Here is a 21484-nt window from a genome sequence, read left to right as displayed (position 1 = left end):
TTTTTGCTGCTTGTCCCCATAGGACGGCCCGCTGGCTCCAGGGGCGCGTGGGCTGCGCCCCTCAGCTGCCCAGACTCAGCGCCCGGCAGCGCGGGTGCGTGGACGTGGACTCCCACGGCCGGGAGAGCGGCCCTCCTGCTGTGTGTAGGGACTCGGGCAGCAGGGCGAGTCTGTGAGGTGGTGTCAGAGCGAAGCCCTGGAGGGTTGGTGGTGTGAGCGGGGGGCCTCACACACGCCAGCCAAACGCAGGGTCAGGGCGGTCGGCCCCGCCGCCAGGGAGCAGGAAAGAATCAGTTCCCGGGCTCCGGGGGCTGCTCTACAGCTACCTCTGTATTTATTAGAAGTAATAAAATAAAGATTTATTTTTCCTTTTGATTTTTCTCACCAGAAACGTGGCTCGTTGATACCTTTTCAGAGCTAATCTTCAGTAAATGTGTCATCATGGGAAACATAAAGGCAAAGATCGTGCCTGCAGAAGATACTTTTTAAGCAGATTTTTAAAAATCTCGAGCTGCGAAGTGGGTTATTTTTAGCCGCCGCCCCCTTGCGGCTGGCTGACGCTTGCACAGCCTGAGCGGGCGCACAGGCGTGCCGCTGTGGGGGCGCGGGCCGGGGCGCCGCACTCAGGGGCCTGTCCCTCTGCCTTCAGGTGGAACGTGGTGGGCATCCAGGGCGCCCTGCTCAGCGTCTTTGTGGAGCCGATCTACTTCTCCAGCATCATCCTGGGCAGCCTCTACCACGGGGACCACCTCTCCAGGGCCATGTACCAGCGCATCTCCAACATAGAGGACCTGCCCGCCCTGTACACCCTCAACAAGCCTCTGCTCAGCGGCAAGTATCTCCGGGGCGGCCTCCTTCCTCTGTCCCACGCACCGATTTTGCAGCCTCTGAGTCTTAGGAGGGAAGCACCAGAGGGAGGCTGCCCTGAGGCTCTGGGGGAGGCCGGGCCAGAGCGGAAGGCGATGGGTCATTTGAGCGAGTCCCTCGAGATTACTCTCTCTAGCTGATTGGAAACCTTGCCATTTATGGGGAAACTAGAGCCCAGGCTCGGCACCTGCGTGCTTTCCTTTCACCCGTACTGGTGTGTTCAAGTCCTGTGTCGGTAGCAGAGGCTCACAGATGCTGTGAAGGTCCCGCAGGCAGCGGCCGCCCGAGATGAAGCTGGGCCGGGCCCCGCGGGATACGTCAGCACAGCGATGAGCCCTGCAGGCGGCCGGCGCCGCACTCCCAGGCCTGCTCGCAGAGGTTGGCGGTGGGGTGTGTGTGCCCGTGACGAGCAGTGGTGTCTCTCAGTGGGGACTTGCCCCTGCCCAGCGTGCCCTGTGCTACCAGTTGTTTGTTGTTTCTCTTTTAGAGTGTCAGTGGCTAACAGTAAAGTGAACAAGAGCTTTTGAATTCAAGGGGCCTAACTTCTCAGGTCACCTTTATTTAAAAGGACACAGTTAAGGTATTTTTATCCTTTTGGAAATATCGCTTTACCTACTTTTTTAAGCTAGAACTAAAACCGTAACCCTGAACTAGAATGCCTCTTGGTGTGCGTGTGTTTTGCCGTGGTCTGTGGTCTTGCTACTAGTCCATCTCTAACTAAGCAAAGCAACGTGGAACTTTATTTGAAAGCATATCTCTTAGAGCACATGAATTACACAGGAACGGAGAAAAACAAAAGTTGTTTTGGATCAAATTTTACAGCTCTCTAACTTTAACCGTTATCTTTTAAGAAAAAGAAAACAGACTGATAAAATTTGATGGTTGAAATTGTAGCATCCACACCCATTGAACTTCCACCGGTAGATACGACGTAAGTGTACTTTGGTGTGTGTTGGCGTGTAAATTTCTCACGAGTCAGAAAATAATTTTCCCTGCTTAGTCTGTGTTCTACATCTGAGGAGAGAGTGCTTTGTTTCATTACAGCCGTCACTTGTCTCTTACGTTCATAGCAACTGAAAACATCGTGTGTGAAACACGCAGCGTGCAGGAGGTGCTCAGAAATCGTTGCTGACTAGTGCCCTGTTGTGTGGTACTTACTAAGCCATGTCGCTCCACCACTGCAGCCTAAACAGACAGGACCGTTTCGCTAAAGGAATATTCCAAGGTGTTGAAAGGATAGCTCACCTGTGAAAGTCAAATGTGTTTTATCACATCATAGGTATATGAAGTGCATCTGTATCTGTGAAAACATGTGGAAAAATAGTGTTTCAGTTGGCGCTGCTCCAAATATATTTGTTAAAAATATGAAATTATAAATAAGGAAAGAATCTGCTCTTCCTTCTTCCTCCCCGGTATCATCTCTGACCCCAAAGCCTGGGGCCCACAGGTACCACGGCGGGTGTCGTCACAGACGAAAGGATTCGAACAGCAGAAGTCTGGACGGTGGGGGGTGTCAGTGTCTTAAGGTCTTGGGAGGCCACACTCCTTTGAAATGGGCCCCACAGCAAAGCCTTCAAAACTTTCTCACAGCGGGTCCCGCAGTTAGTAAGTGCCCGGGACAGGGGAGCACCCAGCACGTGTGGGTTGTCCCATTCTGGTCCTCCGGCTGTGCACACGTGGTGCGCATCTGCGTGTTTAACAGTTCGCGTCGTGTTTGTCGTTCCTTTTTCGCTTCACGGTTTATCGCAGATCATTCCCACGTTGAAAAGAGAACGATATGTGACAGCGGCGAGAGAACCATAGTGTCGGAAGGGAGCAAGGAAAATGGACCTGAACGCCGTGCAGAGAGGCTGACGTAACTAAACAAGGTTTCCTGGAAACCAGAGCAAATCTAGGTAGACTTATTTAAAGATTTAGCAGTGGGCTGTTTTTGAAGATGCTGTCGAGGTTAAAATGAGAATTTTATTTTAATTTCAGCATAAACAGCGTGCGTTTACTTTCAGAAAGAATTTCTTGGTGGTGAGCCTTTGCCTTGGACGCTCATGTGATGCTCTTCCCTGGCCTCCTGAGCTCTCTCGTTTCTCCTTTTCAGATTAGTTTCAAATCCAGCACCTGCACGTTTCAGGACAGTTCTGGCTTCTCCACTGGACCCCTGAGTCTGAGCTTCTCGACTGGCCCAGTTTGCTGTCCAGGTGCACTGGGAGAACTCAAGAAGAAAGACCAAGGTGCTGGACTGGCCCGGTGCGCCAGCTCCAGGGGCCGGGGTCACAGCCAGGCTGCCCGGGGTCACGGGGTGAGACTCCCCACAATGCTGGTTTTACTGCCAGCGATGTCACAAAACAGGAGCACACAGAGGAAGAGGCCAAGATGGGGAAGCAAGGGTGTGAGCTCACCTCCTCGTGAGCTCCACAAAGATACCTCCACACATGAGCACTCCTCGCTGAACACTAGCTGGAAACTGGCAGGAGGATGGCTGTACAACCAAGGCTGCAAGAAGGAGACATACGTAATTGGGTGGGACGGGAAGAAGAGCAGCGGGTCGGGACCTGTGCCCCCGGGAGGGGACTCAGAGGAAAAGGGAGATCGCGGGGCCGACACCAGCCCTGGGGAGTGAGTCGTGAGAGCCACAGACGGCATCCTAGTCCTGGGGTCCTGCGTGTAGGAGACAAGCCTCTTGTTCCTTGGAGAGCTGCTGGGACAGATGGAAAGGCTGGAGAAGCCTGGACTCCCCGCTGGTGAGGAGCACGGGTGCTGGCTGACCCCAGGCAGGGAAGGGAGAGGTCTGCCTTAGCGTCTGCTTCTGTTCCGCGCTCCCCAGCCTGAGCTGAGCGACCACTCTGGCCCTGCCCACTCCACACCACACCTCGGCACTGGACCTAGGGCGGCCAGGACCTGGGAAAAGACTTGATCTGAGGATGCAGAGGTGACCCAGAGGCCTGGGGTGTGGTCTGGGTGGGGTGATGTCAGCCACTGTTGGTGCTTACTCAGGTGGCCACCTGAATTCCCACGACCGCCTCGGCACATGCCGCAGCCCAAGCCGAGTGAACACCCCGGCCCTGCCCACTCCACTCCACTCCACAGCACTAGACGGGGGAAAGATGTGACCATGGGCTGCACCTGAGCAGAGCTGCAGACGCCTCCACAGGCAGCGCATCAGACCTCTGGAAGAACACGAGCCCCTTCGGCTTCAGCACTCCCCTCCCTTGGGGCAAAGTACTCAGTGCAGGAGACGGAAAAACACACACTTCAAGGGCACAGAGCCAACTCGAGCCCAACCCTCGGGGCTTCCGCTCCAGCAGCTTGGTTGCTGACCTCACTCCTGACAGTGTGGCGACGGCCACTGAGCAGAGAGGAAGTCTCACCTCATACCCCGCCCCGCACAGGCTCTAGCCCCTCCATCTCCAGCCACATCCCCTACCAAGGTGACAGTGGCCAGCATACCCTGAGGAAAGATGTGACTGGTGTCCACATCAAATCCAGTTCTCACAGCAAAGACACTGGGCAAACAGTCTGCATAGTGATGCCCCCACATGGGGTCATCCCTTGAGGACCACCATAGGTAACTGCTTCAGGTAAATGCATAGAGACAGGGAAAGTTAAATAAAATGAACAGGCAGAGGAACTACTCTCCATTGGAAAAAAGAGAAAACCCCAGGAAAAATAAATAATGTAACAGAAATAAGCAATTTACCAAAGAATTGAAAACATTAGTAACAAAAATCCTAACTGAGTTAGGGAAGAGGATTGCTCTAAACACAGATCTTCTTAATAAGGAACTAGAAAATATAACAAAGACCCAATCAAAAATAGATAATTCAATATCTGAGATTAAAAAGCACTCTAGAAGCCACGAGTAATAGACTAAATGCCACAGAAGAACACATAAGTGATCTGGAAGATAGAATAATGGAAATCACCCAATCAGAACAGTAGACAGAAAGACAAATCAAAACAAAACAAAACAAAACCAAAAAAACGAGGAACATACAAGATCTCTGGGATAACATCAAACATGCCAACACTCGCATTTTAGGGGTTCTAGAAGGAGGAGAGAGAGAGAAGGGTATCGAAATTATGGCTGAAAATTCCCAAACCTAAGGAAGGAAACAGATATCCAGGTACAGGAAGTACAGAGGGTCCCAAACAAGATGAACCCAATCAGACCCACACCAAGATAGATAATTAAAGTGGCAAAAGTTCAAGATAATGAATTCTAAAGGCAGCAAGAGAAAAACAAGGAGTCAGTTACATGGGAATCCTGATAGGTCTGTCAGCTGATTTCTCTGCAGAACCTTTGCAGGCCAGAAGGGAGTGGCATGATATATTCAAAGTGCTGAAACCTGGGATGCTCTAACCAGCAAGGTTATCATTTAGAATAGAAGAAGAGATAAAGGATTTCTTAGACAAGCCAAAACTAAAAGAATTCGACAATACTAAACTTACCCTAAAAGAAATGTTGATGGGTCTTCTCTAAATGGAAAAGAAGTAAGAATATATAGGAAAGAGAAGATCCCAGTAGGAAAGGCAAATATGTAGTAAGGATTGAAGATCACTTAAATAATCCAGTATGTACTTAAAAGACAAATGTAAAAGCAGCTGTGACTACAATAAACAGTAAAGGGATAAACATGAAGATGTGAAATGTATCAAAAATACAAAATGTGGGGGAGGAGAGTAAAAAATGTAGCTCTTTTAGAATGCATTTGAACTTAAATGACTCAGTTTAAATCAAGTAGATATGATTATGGGTCAACATAATAGGAACCCCAAGGTAACCACAAATCTAAAACCTACAGTAGGTACACAAAAACCAAAAAGAAAGGAACCCAAGCATACTACTAAAGAAAATCAAACCACACAAGGGAAATGAAAAGAAGAAATGAACAGAGAAGAACTACAAAAACAACTGGAAAACAAGTAATAAAATGGCAATAAGTACATACCTATCAATATTTATAGTTTAAATGTCAATGGACTGAATGCTCTGATCAAAGGACATAGGGTGGCTGATTGGATACTAAACAAGACCCTTCAATATGCTGCCAACAAGAGACTCACTTCAGGGTAAAAGACACAGACTGAAAGTGAGGAGATGGAAAAAGATATTCCATGCAAACAGAAATGACAAGAAAGAGGAGATAGCAATACTCATATCAGACAAAATAGACTAGAACAAAGGCTATAACAAAGACAAAGAAGGGCATTATATAGTGATAAAGGGAATCAATACAAGAAAAGGATATACCGTTCCTTAACATATACACACCCAATACAGGAGCACCTAAATGTATACAGGAAATACTAACAGACATAAAGGGACAAATTGACAATAATACAATAACAGTAGGGGGCTTTAACACTCCCCTCACATCAATGGACAGATCAGACAGAAATCAATAAGGCAACAGTGGTCTTAAATGACACAATAGACCAGACTTGGTCTTGGACTTGATTGATATCTATAGGACACTACATCCAAAACCAGCAGAGTACACATTCTTCTCAAGTGCACATGGAATGTTCTCCAGGATAGATTACATACTAGGTCACAAGAAAAGCCGTAATGAATTTAAGAGGATAGAAATTATACCAAGTGTTGTTTCTGACTACAGTGTTGTTTCTGAAATAACTGTTGAAAGAAAAACAGGAAAAGGAGAAACACGTGGAGACTAAACAACATGCTACTAAAAAACCAGTGGGTCAATGAGGAAATCAGAAAATACTTCAAGACAGATGAAAATGGAAACACAACTTCCCAAAACCTATGGAATGCAGCAAAAGTGATTCAAGAGGAAAGTTCATGGCAATACAGGCTTTCCTCAGGTAACAAGAAAAATTTCAAGTAAACAACCTAGGCTACCATCTAAAAAAATTACAAAAAGAAGAACAAACAGAGCCCAAAGTCAGCAGAAGGAAGGAAATAATAAAGATCAGAGAAGAAATAAATAAAAAAGAGATTAACAAAAACAATTGAAAAGATAAATGAAACCAAGAGCTGGTTTTTTGTGCAGATAAACAAAATTGATAAACCTTTAGCTAGGCGTATCAAGAAAAAAAAAAGAGGATCCAAATAAACAAATTAAGAAATGAAAGAGAAATACCAACCGATACCACAGAAATACAAAAAAAATCATGAGAGTACTATGAATAGTTATATGCCAAAAAATTGGACAATCTAGTGAGAAATGGTATGCCAACAAATTGGACAATAGTGAGAAATGGACAAATTTCTAGAAACATACAGCCTGGCAAGACGGAGTCAAGAAGAAACAGATAATTTGAGCAGAGCAATCACTAGAAGTGAAATTGAATTTGTAATTAAAAAAAAAAAAAAAAACACTCCCAGAAAACGAAAGTCTAAGACTGGACAGCTTCACAGGGGAATTCTACCAAACATACAAAGAACATACACCTATCCTTCTTAAACTATTCCTAAAAATTGAAGAGGATGGAACATTCCCAAATTCATTCTACGAGGCCACCATTACCTGATACCAAAACAGACAAGATACCACAAGAAAAGAAAATTATGGGCCAATATCTTTGATGAATATAGATGCAAATATCCTCAACAAAATATTAGCAAACCAAATCCAACAATACATAAAAAGGATCATGTACCATGATCAAGTTGGATTTATTCCAGGGTCACAAGGATGGTTTAAATGTCACAAGTCAATCAGTGCAATACACCACACACCACATCAAAAAAATGAAGGATAAAAATCACATGATCATCTCAATAGATGCAGGAAAAGCATTTGACAAAATTCACCATCCATCATGACAAAAACTCTCATTAAAGTAGGTATAGAGGGAATATACTTCAACATAATAAAGGCCATTTATGACAAGCCCACAACCAACATAATACTCAGTGGTGAAAAGCTAAAAACCTTCCTGCTAAATGCAGAAACAAGGCAATGATGCCCACTCTTGCCATTTCTATTTAATATAGTATTGGAAGTCCTAGCCACAGCAATCAGACAAGAAAAAGGAATAAAAGGTATCCAGATTGGAAGGGAAGAGGTAAAACTGTCACTATTTGCAGATGACATGATAATTTTTATAGAGAACCCTAAAGTCTCCACCCAAATAGTATTAGAACTAATAAGTGAATTCAGCAAGGTTGCAGGATACAAGATTACTATACCAAAATCATTTGTGTTTCTGTACACTAATAATGAAATATCAGAAAGAGAAAATTTAAAAAAATAACCCCATTTAAAATCACATCAAAAAAGAATAAAATACCTAGGAATATACTTAACCAAGGAGGTGAAAGACCTGAAAACTATAAAATATTGATGAAGGAAATTGAAGGTGATACAAAGAAATGGAAAGATATCCCATGCTTTTGGATTGGAAGAATTAATATTGTTAAAATGGCCATTCTTCCCAAATAAATCTACAGATATAATGCAATCTCTATCAAAATACCCATGACATTTTTTCACAGAACTAGATCAAATAGTCCTAAGATTCTTATGGAACCACAAAAGACCCTGAATTGCCAAAGCAATCCTGAGAAAAAAGAACAAAGCTGGAGGAATCACGCTCCCTGACTTCAGACTATATTACAAAGCTACAGCGATCAAAACAGTGTGGTATTGGTGCAAAAACAGACACATAGATCAGTGGAACAGAATAGAGAGCCCAGAAATTAACCCACACACCTACAGTTAATTAATCTTCAACAAAGGAGGCAAGAATATACAATGGAGAAAAGACAGTCTCTACAGCAAGTGGTGTTGGAAAAGCTGGACAGCCACATGTAAATCAATGAAGTTAGAACACACCCTCACACCATACACAAGAATAAACTCAAAATGGTTTAAGGGCCTAAATGTAAGGCCTGAAACCATAAAACGCCTGGAAGAGAACATAGGTGGAACACTCTTTTTTTTTTTTTAAATGTATTTATTTTATTTATTTGTGGCTGTGTTGGGTCTTCATTGCTGTGCGCGGGCTTTCTCTAGTTGCGGTGAGCAGGGGCTACTCTTCATTGCAGTGCGCAGGCTTCTCATGGTGGTGGCTTCTTTTGCTGTGGAGCACGGGCTCTAGGCACGCGGGCTTCAGTAGTTGCAGCACACGGGCTCAGTAGTTGTGGCTCACGGGCTGTAGAGCGCAGGCTCAGTAGTTGTGGTGCACGGGCTTAGTTGCTCCATGGCATGTGGGATCTTCCCGGACCAGGGCTTGAACCTGTGTCCCCTGCATTGGCAGGCAGATTCTTAACCACTGTGCCACCAGGGAAGCCCAGTGCAACACTCTTTGACATAAATTATATAGTATTTTCTTGGATCAGTCTCCTAAGGCAAAAGAAATAAATGCAAAAATACATAATGGTACCTAATTAAACTTAAAAGCTTTTGCATAGCAAAGGAAACCATCAACAAAGTGAAAAGACAACCTACGGACTGGGAGAAAGTATTTGCAAATGATATGACTGACAAGGGGCTAATAGCCAAAATATATAAACAGCTCATACAACTCAATATCAAAAAAACAAACAACCCAATCAAAAAATGGGCAGAAGACCTGAATAGACATTTTTCCAAAGAAGACATACAGATGGCTAACAGGAAAAGATGCTCAGCATCACTAGTTTTTAGAGAAATGCAAATCAAAACCATAATGAGGTATTACCTCACACCTGTCAGAATGGCTGTTATCAAAGTCTACACATACCGAATGTTGGCAAGGATGTGGAGAAAAGGGAACCCTCCTACACTGCTGGTGGGAAGGTAAATTGGTGCAGCCACTATGGAGAACAGTACGGAGGTTCCTCAAAAACTAAAAGAAATAGAACTACCATACGATCCAGCAATTCCACTCCTGAGTATATATAAAAAAACCCAAAACACTAATTCAAAAAGATATATACACCCCAGTGTTCATAGCGGCACTATTTACAGTAGCCAAGACATGGAAGCAACCTAAATGTCCATCGACAGATGAATGGATAAACAAATGTGCTATATATACATATATATGTCTATACACACACACACAATGTAATATTACTCAGCCATAAAAAAGAATGAAATAATGCCACTTGCAGCAACATGGATGGACCTAGAGATTATCACACTAAGTGAAGTCAGACAAAGACAAATATTATATGATATCACTTATATGTGAACTCTAAAAATAATACAAATGAATCTGTACACAAACAGAAACAGACTCACAGACATAGCTAACAAACTTATGGTTACCAAAGGGGAAAGGGATGGGGAGATAAATTAGGAGTATGGGATTAACAGATACACACTACTATGTATTAAATAGATGAACAAGGATTTACTGTATAGCACAGGGAGTTATACCCAATATCTTGTAGTAACCTATAATGGAGTATAATATATATTTTTGTATAATCTACAAAAATACCAAATCACTATGCTGTACACCTGAAACTAACATAATATTGTAAATCAACTATGCTTCAATTAAATAAATAATCTATAAAAAATTGTTTAGAGTTAAAAATAAGAGCTAACATCTTTCTTAAATAAACCAAATACATGTTTTTAAAAAAACAGTAACGAACAAGGCAGCGTCGGGGAGCGAATCCTGACGGATCTGGTCTGAGTTCTGAGGGTCTCTGGGGAGACGGTGTGGGAGTCGGGTTGCAGGGCGTGGTGCTGTCAGACCAGGACAGAAAGCTGCACCGCCTGCCAGGGGAAAGCACGTGACTATTTATGATAATTGGTGAAAAGAGCTGATTTTGTGTCAAGAGAGTGAAGCCTTAAATGAGAGAGAGAATATAAATACGAATAAGAATGAGTGTGTATGTGTTTTCCAGGCAGGAATAGGTGTGGATGTTTTTCTCCATGCCCCGGTGTCTAGAATAGGGGTCCCCATGCTACGTACGCATCCTTCTAGGACAGAAGGACCCCCCGAGGAAACAGGAGGGACCAGGTTTGGACCCAGGGTGTGAATTCTTCATTCTTCCTTTTGTCTCATATACTTTCTGGCCATTATACCTTCTCACTATTATTTTCTTCCCCTTACTTTTGCTGAGTTGATTAAATTGTCTTTTTCTCTTTTTTTGTGCTTGTGGTTTGGAAGTTTTAAATCTTATTTTGCTTTCCCCAGTGATTAGCCTTAAATTTTTATTTATTTTTAAAAATTTATTTATTTTATTTATTTTTGGCTGCATTGGGTCTTTGTTGCTGCACGCGGGCTTCTCTAGTTGCGGCAAGCGGGGGCTACTCTTCCTTGTGGTGCTTCTCATTGCAGTGGCTTCTTTTGTTGCAGAGCACGGGCTCTAGGCACGCGGGCTCCGTAGTTGTGGCTCACGGGCTCTAGGCACGCGGGCTCCGTAGTTGTGGCTCACGGGCTCTAGGTGCGTGGACTCAGTAGTTGTGGTGCACAGACTTAGTTGCTCCGCGGCATGTGGGATCTTACCGGACCAGGGCTAGAACCCATGTCCCCTGCATTGGCAGGCGGATTCTTAACCACTGCGCCACCAGGGAAGCCCACTCTTAAATTTTTAAAAGTGGTTTAAATATATTTGATTAAAATTTAGCATGAAGAATTAATCAGTATTTGTAAAGGCCACAGCTGGAGAAGAACTACAACCTCAGGGTTGTTTTCACTCCACGTCCTTCTCACCCTCATCCTTCTAGATTCTGATGTCATCTTGAATTTTAGAAACTTTCAAAAAGCCCTTCTTAATAAGCCCCCCAGACCTATTATCAACAGTTATTTGGACAGAAAGAGAAGGGATACACGTCCTCCTCTAATCACTGTTTCCTGTACCTGTGGGCTCCCCTCTCTTTAATTCCACACTCAGGTTTATTTTTCATTTTGCTGAAATATGTCCTTAATTTAGTGGACAGAGTAGAGTTGTTTGTTGATTGCTTCCTGTTTGATTTTTGGGAAAATGCCTGCGCGGGCGGTGCTCTGCGTTGGGTCGCGCCTTCATCCGCTTGTCTGAGGACCGGAGACATCTCAAGCCTGGCCCTGCCCTGAGAACCCCAGCCGTCCTCCTGTCTCCTGTGTCACTGAGCCACCTCGATTTTCTTTCCTTCCTGGGACCCCCTTTTGTTTTACCCTTGGAGCATTAAATTTATCGCTTTGACCTAAAATTCACAGGTTTCAACAGATAAAGCCTAGGTGTGTGGCCGGTTTTCCTTTTTCCTGCTGACGACTGTGAACGCTTTGATCTGGGTAATGGAGTCTTCAGGTCAGAGAGATTTTCTTCCGTTTTATCCTTTGCCGTTGTCTCCATCCTCTCCTGGGGCAGAGCTCACAGGTCTCATCCCGAGCCTCCTGCTTCACTGTGTCCTTTGGTCTGCCCTGCTAGAGACCCCCCGATTTGCTCGCTCACGGCCATGCCAGGGGCCTCGTGCTCTGAGGGACCAGCCTTTGATGGGGGGCGCTGTCGAGACCGTGTGGAGGCCAGTGCCCCGGGACCCACCGGGCGTTGTCACAGCTGTTCGCTCACTGTCGCTTTCTCCTGGCTCTGATCCCCGTTCTGGGAGAAGGCACCACGTCTCCAATTAGGTTTTCAGTTTGTGGCCAAAGAGAGAAAACTTCCGGTGACTGAACTGTCTAGGGACGCTTCCTGAGAGGGACAAGATGTCCCAGGTGGAGTGGACGGCCACTGCCTGTTGTGGATGCACGTGACCTCAAAGTGTGTTCTAAACACTTGAGAGCCTATGGGATGTGATTGGCCTGTTGCTTTTTAAAATTCTCTCTGTGTGGGTGTCTTTACCTATTTTATTGATGACACTTTCGAGGATTTTTCAAAAATAATTGTTAAGCTTCACTGAGCATCATCTTCAAATCATATCTCGGGGCAGACACATCCTCCTTCCTGTCACGGAACCCGACCCCTCACACCTGCCCTTGGATCCTCCCCGCCCCGTGCGGTGTGGTCCCCGTCACCCCTGCCCACCCCCTTCCAGGTGCTGCTGCAGCAGGGCTCCCGGAAGGTCATGCACTGCTCAGAACATGAACCTGGCCCAAAGTGCTGCCCGCAGGACTAAAGCGCGCGTGTCCCTCCGGGCGTCTGCCGCCCCCACCCCGCCCAGGTGTCCCCCTTTCCCTGCGTCTGCACCAGCAGTTGGAGTCCCCCTCTGGCTCTCCCAGGCACATTGGTGGGGAAGGGACTTTCCCTTTCGCACACCAGCCCTGTGCGGTTCTCGGGGCAAGGCCGGCTTGACCCCCTGTCTGTGTGATGGGCCCGCCTTCCGGCTGGCTCGCCAACAGCACGCACATCACCTTCTGGACCAGAGCGCCTGGGTTCCTTCCCGGAGTGGGTGTTTTCGCCACCCCACCCTGGGCTCGTGTAAGAAGGGAGTCTGATTCGGCCCGAGGTCCTCTGCGCAGAGCCGTGGCCCCATGTGGGATTGGGGAGCAGGAGGCCAGCAGGACAGGTGTGTGTGGCCACCTCGCCCTCACAGACTCGCGCTGCCCGCTGGTTCCACCCCCACTCCGTCAGCTCAGGGGGCCTTTTTTAACGAAAATCAGAATGGAAGTCTCGAAGGTGCTCTGCTCCAGGGGCTGCAGGCTCGGGGCTCACGGCCCCGGCTACACAGCCCGTGTCACCACCACTGTCGGGTGCTGTGTACTCGGTTTCCTTCCACTTCAGCTCGACTCAGGTCTTTGTGTATGTGCAGAACAAAGACGACTTTCAGTCCAGGTTGTGACTACACGTTTTCCTGACCATCTAGCAAGTGACTGGCAGTTTCTGTAACGGGAACCCATAGTCACCCTGGATATCTGTTACTCTTCGTTATATATGTAATGCATTTGATTACGTGTTACTATGTGAGGAATGTAGGAAGTATCTTTACAAGGGAAGTAAGAAAAATATCAGTGCCAGCTGAGTTTTCTAAGTTTTTACTTGTATCAGTTATTAGGCCAATTCACAGTTTCTCTGTACTTTTGCTCGAAAAGTTCTGATTCAGCACACTTAATTTACAGCAACAGAGGGACTCTCATTACCAGACAAAGTTGTTCTTCTTTTATTGTTTTCTGCACCGTGGTCTGTGATTAACTCATTACCCTGGTTCTTGCTTTGCAGCCCCGGAAAGATAAGCTCCTTCTTGGTGTCCGTCCTACAGCAATGTTGGCCCCAGAGACTCATAGAAATAAGCTCTTGGGCCTATTTAGGGCTCTCTGCTCCAGGAAAAGTGTGTGGTTAGTGTTGGAACCTTGGGCTAGGTATTTTCTTTTTGCCTTATTTTCTCCATTCTTGCTAAAGATGGTAGTTTACTCAGCTTAAAATTTAAAAAAAAAATTTGAACAATTAGTTAATCGACCATTTCTAGTTTTAATGCAAAATGTTGTAATTCTAAGGTTTAAGTATCATTCAACAGTAACCCTTGATTTTTTTTGACCTTGTTGTAGAAAAGTAATGGAATTGCAAAGGAAAATAATATAAGCATTATCCATTTATTCATGAAAGATTCAATTCCCTTATGGTCAGAGATTCCCCCACCAATTGTACCTAAACAGATTCCCCCCCTTTCCCCCCAAACCCCTCCCTGACTCCGTACTTGAAAGGCTGTGGCCTTGAATAAGCTCAGCGGCAGCTCGGTGACCTGCAGGAACTGACTGCACGCCAGGCAGGTGTGCTAGTGACAGCCGCCCAAGACCCAGCCACCTGACAGAACTGCCGGTTGAAAACCCCAGAGCTCAGGGCAGGAGTATCCTGGCAGCAGAGTGAAACGAGGAGATGCTGAAATCAGGACTGCATTTAACTCCTAACAGGCTGGCTGTCCCATGCCCTGGGGACATCTAGGAGGAGGCCAGAGCTTCCTCCACTGGAGTCCTGCCCATGGTGAGGCTTCCAGGCAAGGGCCAGGCTGGACTCTGGGCTCTTGGTCAGAAGGGCCTTGGGTCCTGGCTTTTCCTCCAGGCTCTCGCTGGAATTGGAGGCCCATCCCAGAAAGAGGCACAAGAGGCCATGCCGACTGCCTCTATTAATCAGCCAAGATGTTTACTCACAAACACGAATGAACAGCCACTGTCAAACTTTTGAGGAAAGTAAACACAAAAGAGGTGATCTATGTAAGAAAATAGAACAACTAAGAGGAAATGACTCCGAGAACAGAAGAGGATAGAAAGAATAAACCTTACTAATTTGTGGAGAGTATTTAGTAAGTATAGAACTCAAATATTAATTTGAAGGTCTGGGAAATACTCATTTAATGAATATCGAGGCAGGCAGGTCAGTGCTGTGGAGGGGTTGGGGGGTCGGCACGGTGGCTGCCACGGGGGCGGGGCGGTGACAAGCAGAGGGCGCGGGGGGCCCCTCTGGGGCCAGAGGCTCGGTTCACTGAGCAGATGCTGATTACGGGTTCTCACTCTGTGAAAAGTTGTGGACTTTGTTATACTTCAGGTAAAACATTCATGGAAGGTGAAATAACTCAGCGCTCACGTCTTGGAATGAAAAAATGATCCAGCAGTTTAATGGAAAAGGCAGAAACCTTGAGGGAACCCTGAAGCTTTTCTCAGGACTGGGTCTGTCTCCCTAGGGGGTAGTTTCTAAATTGTCAGCCGGGTAGCAAGTCCCCGCGCTGAGCCCCGAGGCTGGCTGCTGGGGAAGGGGCAGCCCTGGGGCACGGATAGAGGGGCTGCACTAGGTGCTGGCTTTGCTCTGAGGAGGATTCCCGTGGGCGGGCATCGTGTACCTCTGAGAAGGCAGGCGAATAGCCGGGCCTGGAGTCCGGAAGAGAGATCAGCCAGAGGTCGGGACTGGCGGAGGGACCTGCGCTCCCTGCTCTGTCCACGGGGTGTGCTCTCCACCCGGCCTCACTGGGGGGACTCCGACCCCTTCCACGTTCAGACTCTTCTTTGTCTTTCGGGGGATGGTGTGAAGCCAGCCGGTAGCGGGCTTTGCCAGCTGGACCGCCGCCATGGGGCTCGGAGGAAGACCTCAGAGGTGGCTGCTGTGGCCAGGAGGACTTAGGTGTCCGAACAAAAGATTAGTAGGGACCAGGCAGTTCTGTGGTTGAATGAATAGAGGGCAGTGCACCTCTTTGTTTTATAAATTTATTTTATTTTTATTTATTATTTTTGCCCGTGTTGGGTCTTCGTTGCTGTGCGCGGGCTTTCTCTCGTTGCTGCGTGCGGGGTCTCCTCTTCGTTGTGGTGCACGGGCTTCTTGTTGCAGTGGCTTCTCTTGTTGCAAGCGTGGGCTCTAGAGCGTGTGGGCTTCAGTAGATGCAACACGTGGGCTCAGTAGTTGTGGTGCACGGGCTTAGTTGCTCCGCGGCATGTGGGATCTTCCTGGACCAGGGCTCGAACCCGTGTCCCCTGCATTGGCAGGCGGATTCTTAACCACCACGACACCAGGGAAGAATGCACCTCTTAATCTGCACTTCTCCTGTGGACAAATCATCATTTTTTAAGTGTCCATTTAGTGACCCGAAGTCACCCTGCGATTCACCTCAGAAGCTGTGTTGTAGAGCAGGTGATCCAGGGTGTGGTCCTCCCGGCCCGAGCGAGCTCCGCTCTGTGCCCGAGGCTCGTCCCCCGCGTGGGAGCCCCCAACCTCCGCCTGCCCCTGGGAGAAGCCCTGGGCGACCATCCGCAGGTCCCCCCGTGGGGCAGCAGCTCCCCGCCGTGTCCGTGGGGGTGGGGTCTGTGTTGAATGCCAGGGCCCTTTAAGAAGCCCCGGCCAGCGCTGCTAACGAGAAGCTTCTCCATCACGTCCAGATGTTAGTTCAGAACCAACCACCCCCTCCTCCTGCGACCAGCCAGTGAAGGGGTAAAGGGGCGGCCGGACAGAGCGGGTGCCCACTCCCTCCCCCGCACGCCCTGGGGGGAGGGGAGCATGGACATCCCATTAAGCGTGTATCGTCCCTTTAAATGAATTTCCCCGAGGTTGGTGGCCTGTAAACATGAGTTTTCTTTATTGTCTTTTCATGCTGCTTTCAGATGAGCTGCTGTTTTGCCCTGAAGAAGTGAGGCTTCTGAGCAAGGCCTGGGCGCCAACTGTGGGCTGCCTGGACCTGCTGTTCTGGCTTTAACGTTCTGTGCGAGGGAGGAGTAGATGGTCACCAAGAGCGAGGGCTGGGCTGAAGCCCCCGGGAGGGTCCAGGTGCTGTCGTAGGCGCCGTGGCCTTGTGTCTGCCGTCTGCGGGGTTGAATGACCGGGCTCTACACGCAAGGGGGGCGGGGACGTGTGCATTCAGTCCCCGACGGCGACCTGAGTGTGTCCAACTTTCAGACCCAGGACATGAGCCTCGGTTGGTCAAGACAGGGGGGTTGAACCCTGCTGAGAAAGCACCAGCACGCTCGTACACGCTCCTTGAGAGTCGGGTCTCCTGGATCGTTCGCGTCTTGCGTGTGAGGCGGGGGCCTGAACGTGCCTGGCCCTGGCGGGCAGCGTCTGAGCGCCAGGCACGCTAACCAGGAGCACAGTCGTGTGGGACCCTGAATCACTCCCAGAAGTGGGGCCCCTCTACGCCCAGGCATCTAGAGATTTGGCCCCGAGTGAGCTCGGGAGTGCGTGAAGTCTTGGGGTTAGGGGTTTCTGCGGGCCCACCCGCCTCCCTGCACAGACAGGTGTGCTTCCAGGCGGCAGGGACTGGGTGAGCTGCTGGGAGGGCAGACGCGCCTGGCCGGCCACTGTCGGGCCGTGTCCCCGCAGCACCCACGCTGGGCCCCGCGTCACCCGCCCCCGTCTCGTTCCAGGCATCAGCAACGCGGAGGCGCGGCAGCCGGGGAAGGCCCCCAACTTCAGTGTCAACTGGACGGTGGGCGACTCGGCCATCGAGGTCATCAACGCCACCACAGGGAAGGACGAGCTGGGCCGCGCCTCTCGCCTGTGTAAGCACGCGTTGTACTGTCGCTGGATGCGTGTGCACGGCAAGGTACTGAGGCGCCCTTCCCCACCAGCCTGCCCGGGCGGCCGCCCCACACCTTGTCTCTTCTGGGTGCTGTTGGCTGACAGTCTGGCCCTGGCTCCTCAGATTCAAAGCAGGCTCAGCCCCCCTCCCCCCAAACTCCCACCCACCCCCGCCGGAACCTGGGACTCGGCGCTCCCGCGGAGTCCTCCTTGGGGCCCGCAGCTCTGGGGCGCCCTGGGTTCAGACCTGTGTGTTTAGAGGGCTTTGGCTGGGGGTTGGGGGTTTTGCAGCAGCGTGGCCCTTCTTCCCCACAGAAACTCTCCTCTAGTGCGTCAGTATGTTACCAGTTTCCATTTACTTGTAAGTCAGGTCAGTAGCTTTTATTTGTGATGGGCAGAGGTTGCTGCGTCCCCGTGGCGGGACCCTCACCCGCGCAGGGGGCCTTGGGTGGCTGCCCTGCTGATTCTAAGATCTGCACAAAAATGGGTTGGAGGAGGTAGGGGGGGGGCCCGAGTTCTCCCTGTGACCAAACGGCAGATGTGTTGTTTGTTAAAGACCTGCAGGTGTGAAACCCGACCTTGGAGTCCGCTGCTGGCCAGCAGCCCCTGTCTGTTTAACCTGGAAGCTGCCACTTGGGGCTGAGGATGCAGACCCTCAGGGGGTGTCCAGCGTGGCTCTGTGTGACACGGTCCCTGGGGATGACACTGTCCCTTGGTTCCCCCCAGAAGCAGCGCCGTTTGAAATGCCGTTTTTTGAACATCATACTGAGTTTCATTTTCTACCGTTATTGCTTAAACAGTTGCACTTGTTTTTTTTTAATCTTTTTACAGGTTCCCTCCAACTTACTGCGCTCCAAGATCACTAAACCCAACGTGTACCACGAGTCCAAGCTGGTGGCCAAGGAGTACCAGGCCGCCAAGGCCTGTCTGTTCAGAGCCTTCATCAAGGCCGGGCTGGGCGCCTGGGTGGAGAAGCCCACGGAACAGGACCAGTTCTCACTCACACCCTGACGGGCGTGCAGCACGGCCCCAAACCTCGCAGCTGAACCGGGGCAGGTGTGGGATGTGTGGGAGCTGGGTGCGCGGCACCGTCCCCAGGGGCAGGCGCACGGGGCGCGGGGCGCGGGGTCTGGCGTCAGGGTCCCGTGTCACCACCTGGCATCTGTCTACAGCAGCGTTCCCCCTTTTGAGTCATCCAGTGACTGCTTTCAACCTCAGTTTACATTTAGAAGTTGAGTTCTACTGAGTAGGGCTTCCTGAAGTTTAGGAAAAATAGAAATTACTTTGTGTGAAATTCTTGAATAATTAATTTATTCAGAACTAGGAATATGGTTTATAAAATAAGAAATAACTATGTCAGGTCACTCTTATGCCACATTCTTTTAATTGCAAAGAAGCATTTATATACGGAGGGAGTGAGGAAATAGATAGGAAGCAGCAACCTAAAGAAACTGTACCCCTGTCCACACGTAGGTCCCTGTTCCCCGTAGGCGCCTCCCTGGGAGAGGACTCCCCGCACGGAGCCCAAGTCCACGGCGCAGCGACCCGTGGTGTGGCGCATGGGGTCGCGGCCAGGTCCCTGCAGCCTCCAGCGTCCTCTAGAAGTTTCTGTGCTCCTCGTAGGACCATATCATGGAAAATCGTCTCTCGGTAGACTTCTAAATAATCAGAGGTCAAACATGGTCAGTAAGCCTGGCCATTCATTTGGGTTTTTAAAGCAGTATTTAACTTTTAGGGACTAGAAGGGATCCACAGGGGCTACTGCACAATAAATAACCTAGAATTCCCTCTGGTCCTTCCTCTGAACCTCCTGGATGTGAATGACTGTCCCATGATCTTCACAGGATGGAAATAGAGCTAAGTAAGTAGGTATTCATTCTTGGAAAATGCCACTTAAGGCGTATTTTCTAATTATTCTTTCCAGCTTTATCAAGGACATGTTTGAAGTGTAAGTGTTCAGGCTGAGAGCTGGCGAGACAGCGTGTTGCTGGTGGGGTCTCGACCAGGTTGGGATGTTGATGTCACGGCAGGGAAGGGGGTGGTCTGGAGTCAGGGGTGCCCGGGACCCTGCTCAGCACCCCACAGCACATGGGCCAGTCCCAGGCGGGCTGAGCGAGCTGGGGGTCAGGGCAGGCGGGCAGGTGGGGACCCTGGGAGGCCGCCCCACCCTGACACAAAGGTCCACACCACGCTCCTCCCGCTTCCATTCAGGATCGGAGAGGAGCTTCGTGCCCTTTGCTGAGTCAGCACCAGTTCCTGGTTCTGGGGGGTCTTGGGGGTGCCATAGGCAGAGAGGGCCCTCCAGGCAAGTCCAGGCATCAAGCTGTGTGCCTGGGTGTCCCGTGTCCTTTATGGGCTCAGAAAACTCAGAGCAGGAGCAGGACGGCCACTGGCACTTTGGCCCAGACCCCGGGCGCTCAGAGTAGGAGACGTGGTCTCAGAAGGTCATGTTTCCAGGTGTCTCCTCGCGTCCGCATGGAGACTTGAGGTGCTGCGCCCCGTGGGCGCGTGCAGGGCAGGGGGAAGGGGGCCACACTGCCAGGGCCTGGCCAGGTCAGAGGACGAGGGTTGCCCACACCACCATCTCTGCAGGGCGTTTTCTTGTCCCGACCCCGTCGGCACAGGGCTCGGGCCCGCGTGGCCCGGCGGGGCCTGCTGTGGTTTCACCCGAGAAAAGAAAGGTGTCTGGTGGCGCCCCCCCGACCACTGCAGTCTCCTGCACACTCAGAAAAGACATCTGTGAGTCCCTGCATTTTTATTCTTATCTCTATAAATGGTATTTTTTCTAATGGGGATTGGGAGATGGACTTAGTTTTTAAAAAATATGTGGCTTTTGGTTACAAAGTCCAGAGGAATGATACTGCACATGCACACAAGCAATCCAGGACGCCCGGCTCCACCTCTGTCAGCCGACTGTGGACCTGAGCACGATCCCCCCACCATGCCCCCAGCCCAGGTAAACGAATGCCTTACTGTGTGGGTCCGTGCCACGTGGCTGTGCCCTGCTGCCTTTCCCCGCTCACATTTGTGCGACCGTCCAGGACGGACCTGACGCGGGGCTCCTGCCCCGAGAGAACCCAGGCCTGAGGAGGATGCTGGGGAGGAAGGCAGCCAAGGATCGCGGGCGAGGGGGGGTTGGGGACCCTTGGGCGGCAGGACCAGGCGGGGCTGCCGGGAGTCGGGCTGGGGCAGGAGGCCTGCACAGCCCCTGCTCCTGGGACAGGGCAACTGGCACATTCCTCTGTAAGCAGGAAAAAGGAGGAAACGCACATCCCCCCCAAAAGACAAATCAGGGAGCGCAGCCCGCCGTGCATCACCACGTAGGCATTTCCTTGAGGTGTCATTTTGCATCCAGGGTCCTTAATCTGGGTTTTAGAAACTTTGGAAATCTGACACAACCAAGCCCTTGATCTTTTGAGAAAAATCTTAAACTTTGAGGACATTTTGACCGGTGGGGTTTGGGAGGGTTTCTGTTATGTCTCGTCGGCTAAGCCTGTAGTATGTATTCTGCAAAGACACTGGCCCTGCTGCGGTGCCTGGGCCCACTGGGCAGCTGTCCTGCTGGCAGGAAGGTCCGCCACAGAGAAGTCTCATTTTGTGACCTGAGCCAGGGCTTGTGGAGAGGGTGGCCAAGGTGGGGGCCGTGATCGCTGGTTTCTCAGCCCTCACCCCTGCTTGGGGTCGGGAGGCCTCACCTCCTCTCTGCAGTTTGACTCTGAGTCTTAATGGGGCTTTTCGTCATCTTTTTCTATTTGGAGATTTTTATTATAATCAAAAACAGTTATTTTAAAATGTACAAGCCCA

The 21484-nt window shown here is 49.4% G+C and overlaps 1 protein-coding gene across 10 annotated transcripts in view; it reads left to right on the top strand.

The window, feature by feature from the left end:
* Positions 1-19034, top strand: part of ADARB1 (adenosine deaminase RNA specific B1) — a 113368-nt gene extending 94334 nt beyond the window's left edge. For 9 of the 10 annotated variants that reach the window (XM_061193806.1, XM_061193798.1, XM_061193801.1 and 6 more), the window contains 3 exons: positions 650-831; positions 17527-17705; positions 18512-19034. In XM_061193806.1, the coding sequence (XP_061049789.1) occupies positions 650-831; positions 17527-17705; positions 18512-18691 (541 nt within the window). In that variant the 3' untranslated portion in view covers positions 18692-19034. The remainder of the gene's footprint in view (positions 1-649; positions 832-17526; positions 17706-18511) is intronic. The other variant, XM_061193808.1, reaches the window with a different exon arrangement.
* Positions 19035-21484: the final 2450 nt, after the last annotated feature.

Source organism: Eubalaena glacialis, chromosome 6 (assembly GCF_028564815.1).
Source record: "Eubalaena glacialis isolate mEubGla1 chromosome 6, mEubGla1.1.hap2.+ XY, whole genome shotgun sequence".
NCBI classification, from domain to species: Eukaryota; Metazoa; Chordata; class Mammalia; order Artiodactyla; family Balaenidae; genus Eubalaena; species Eubalaena glacialis.
The sequence above is the reverse complement of the archived record's forward strand: the minus strand, read 5'-3'. Positions and strand labels throughout refer to the sequence as shown.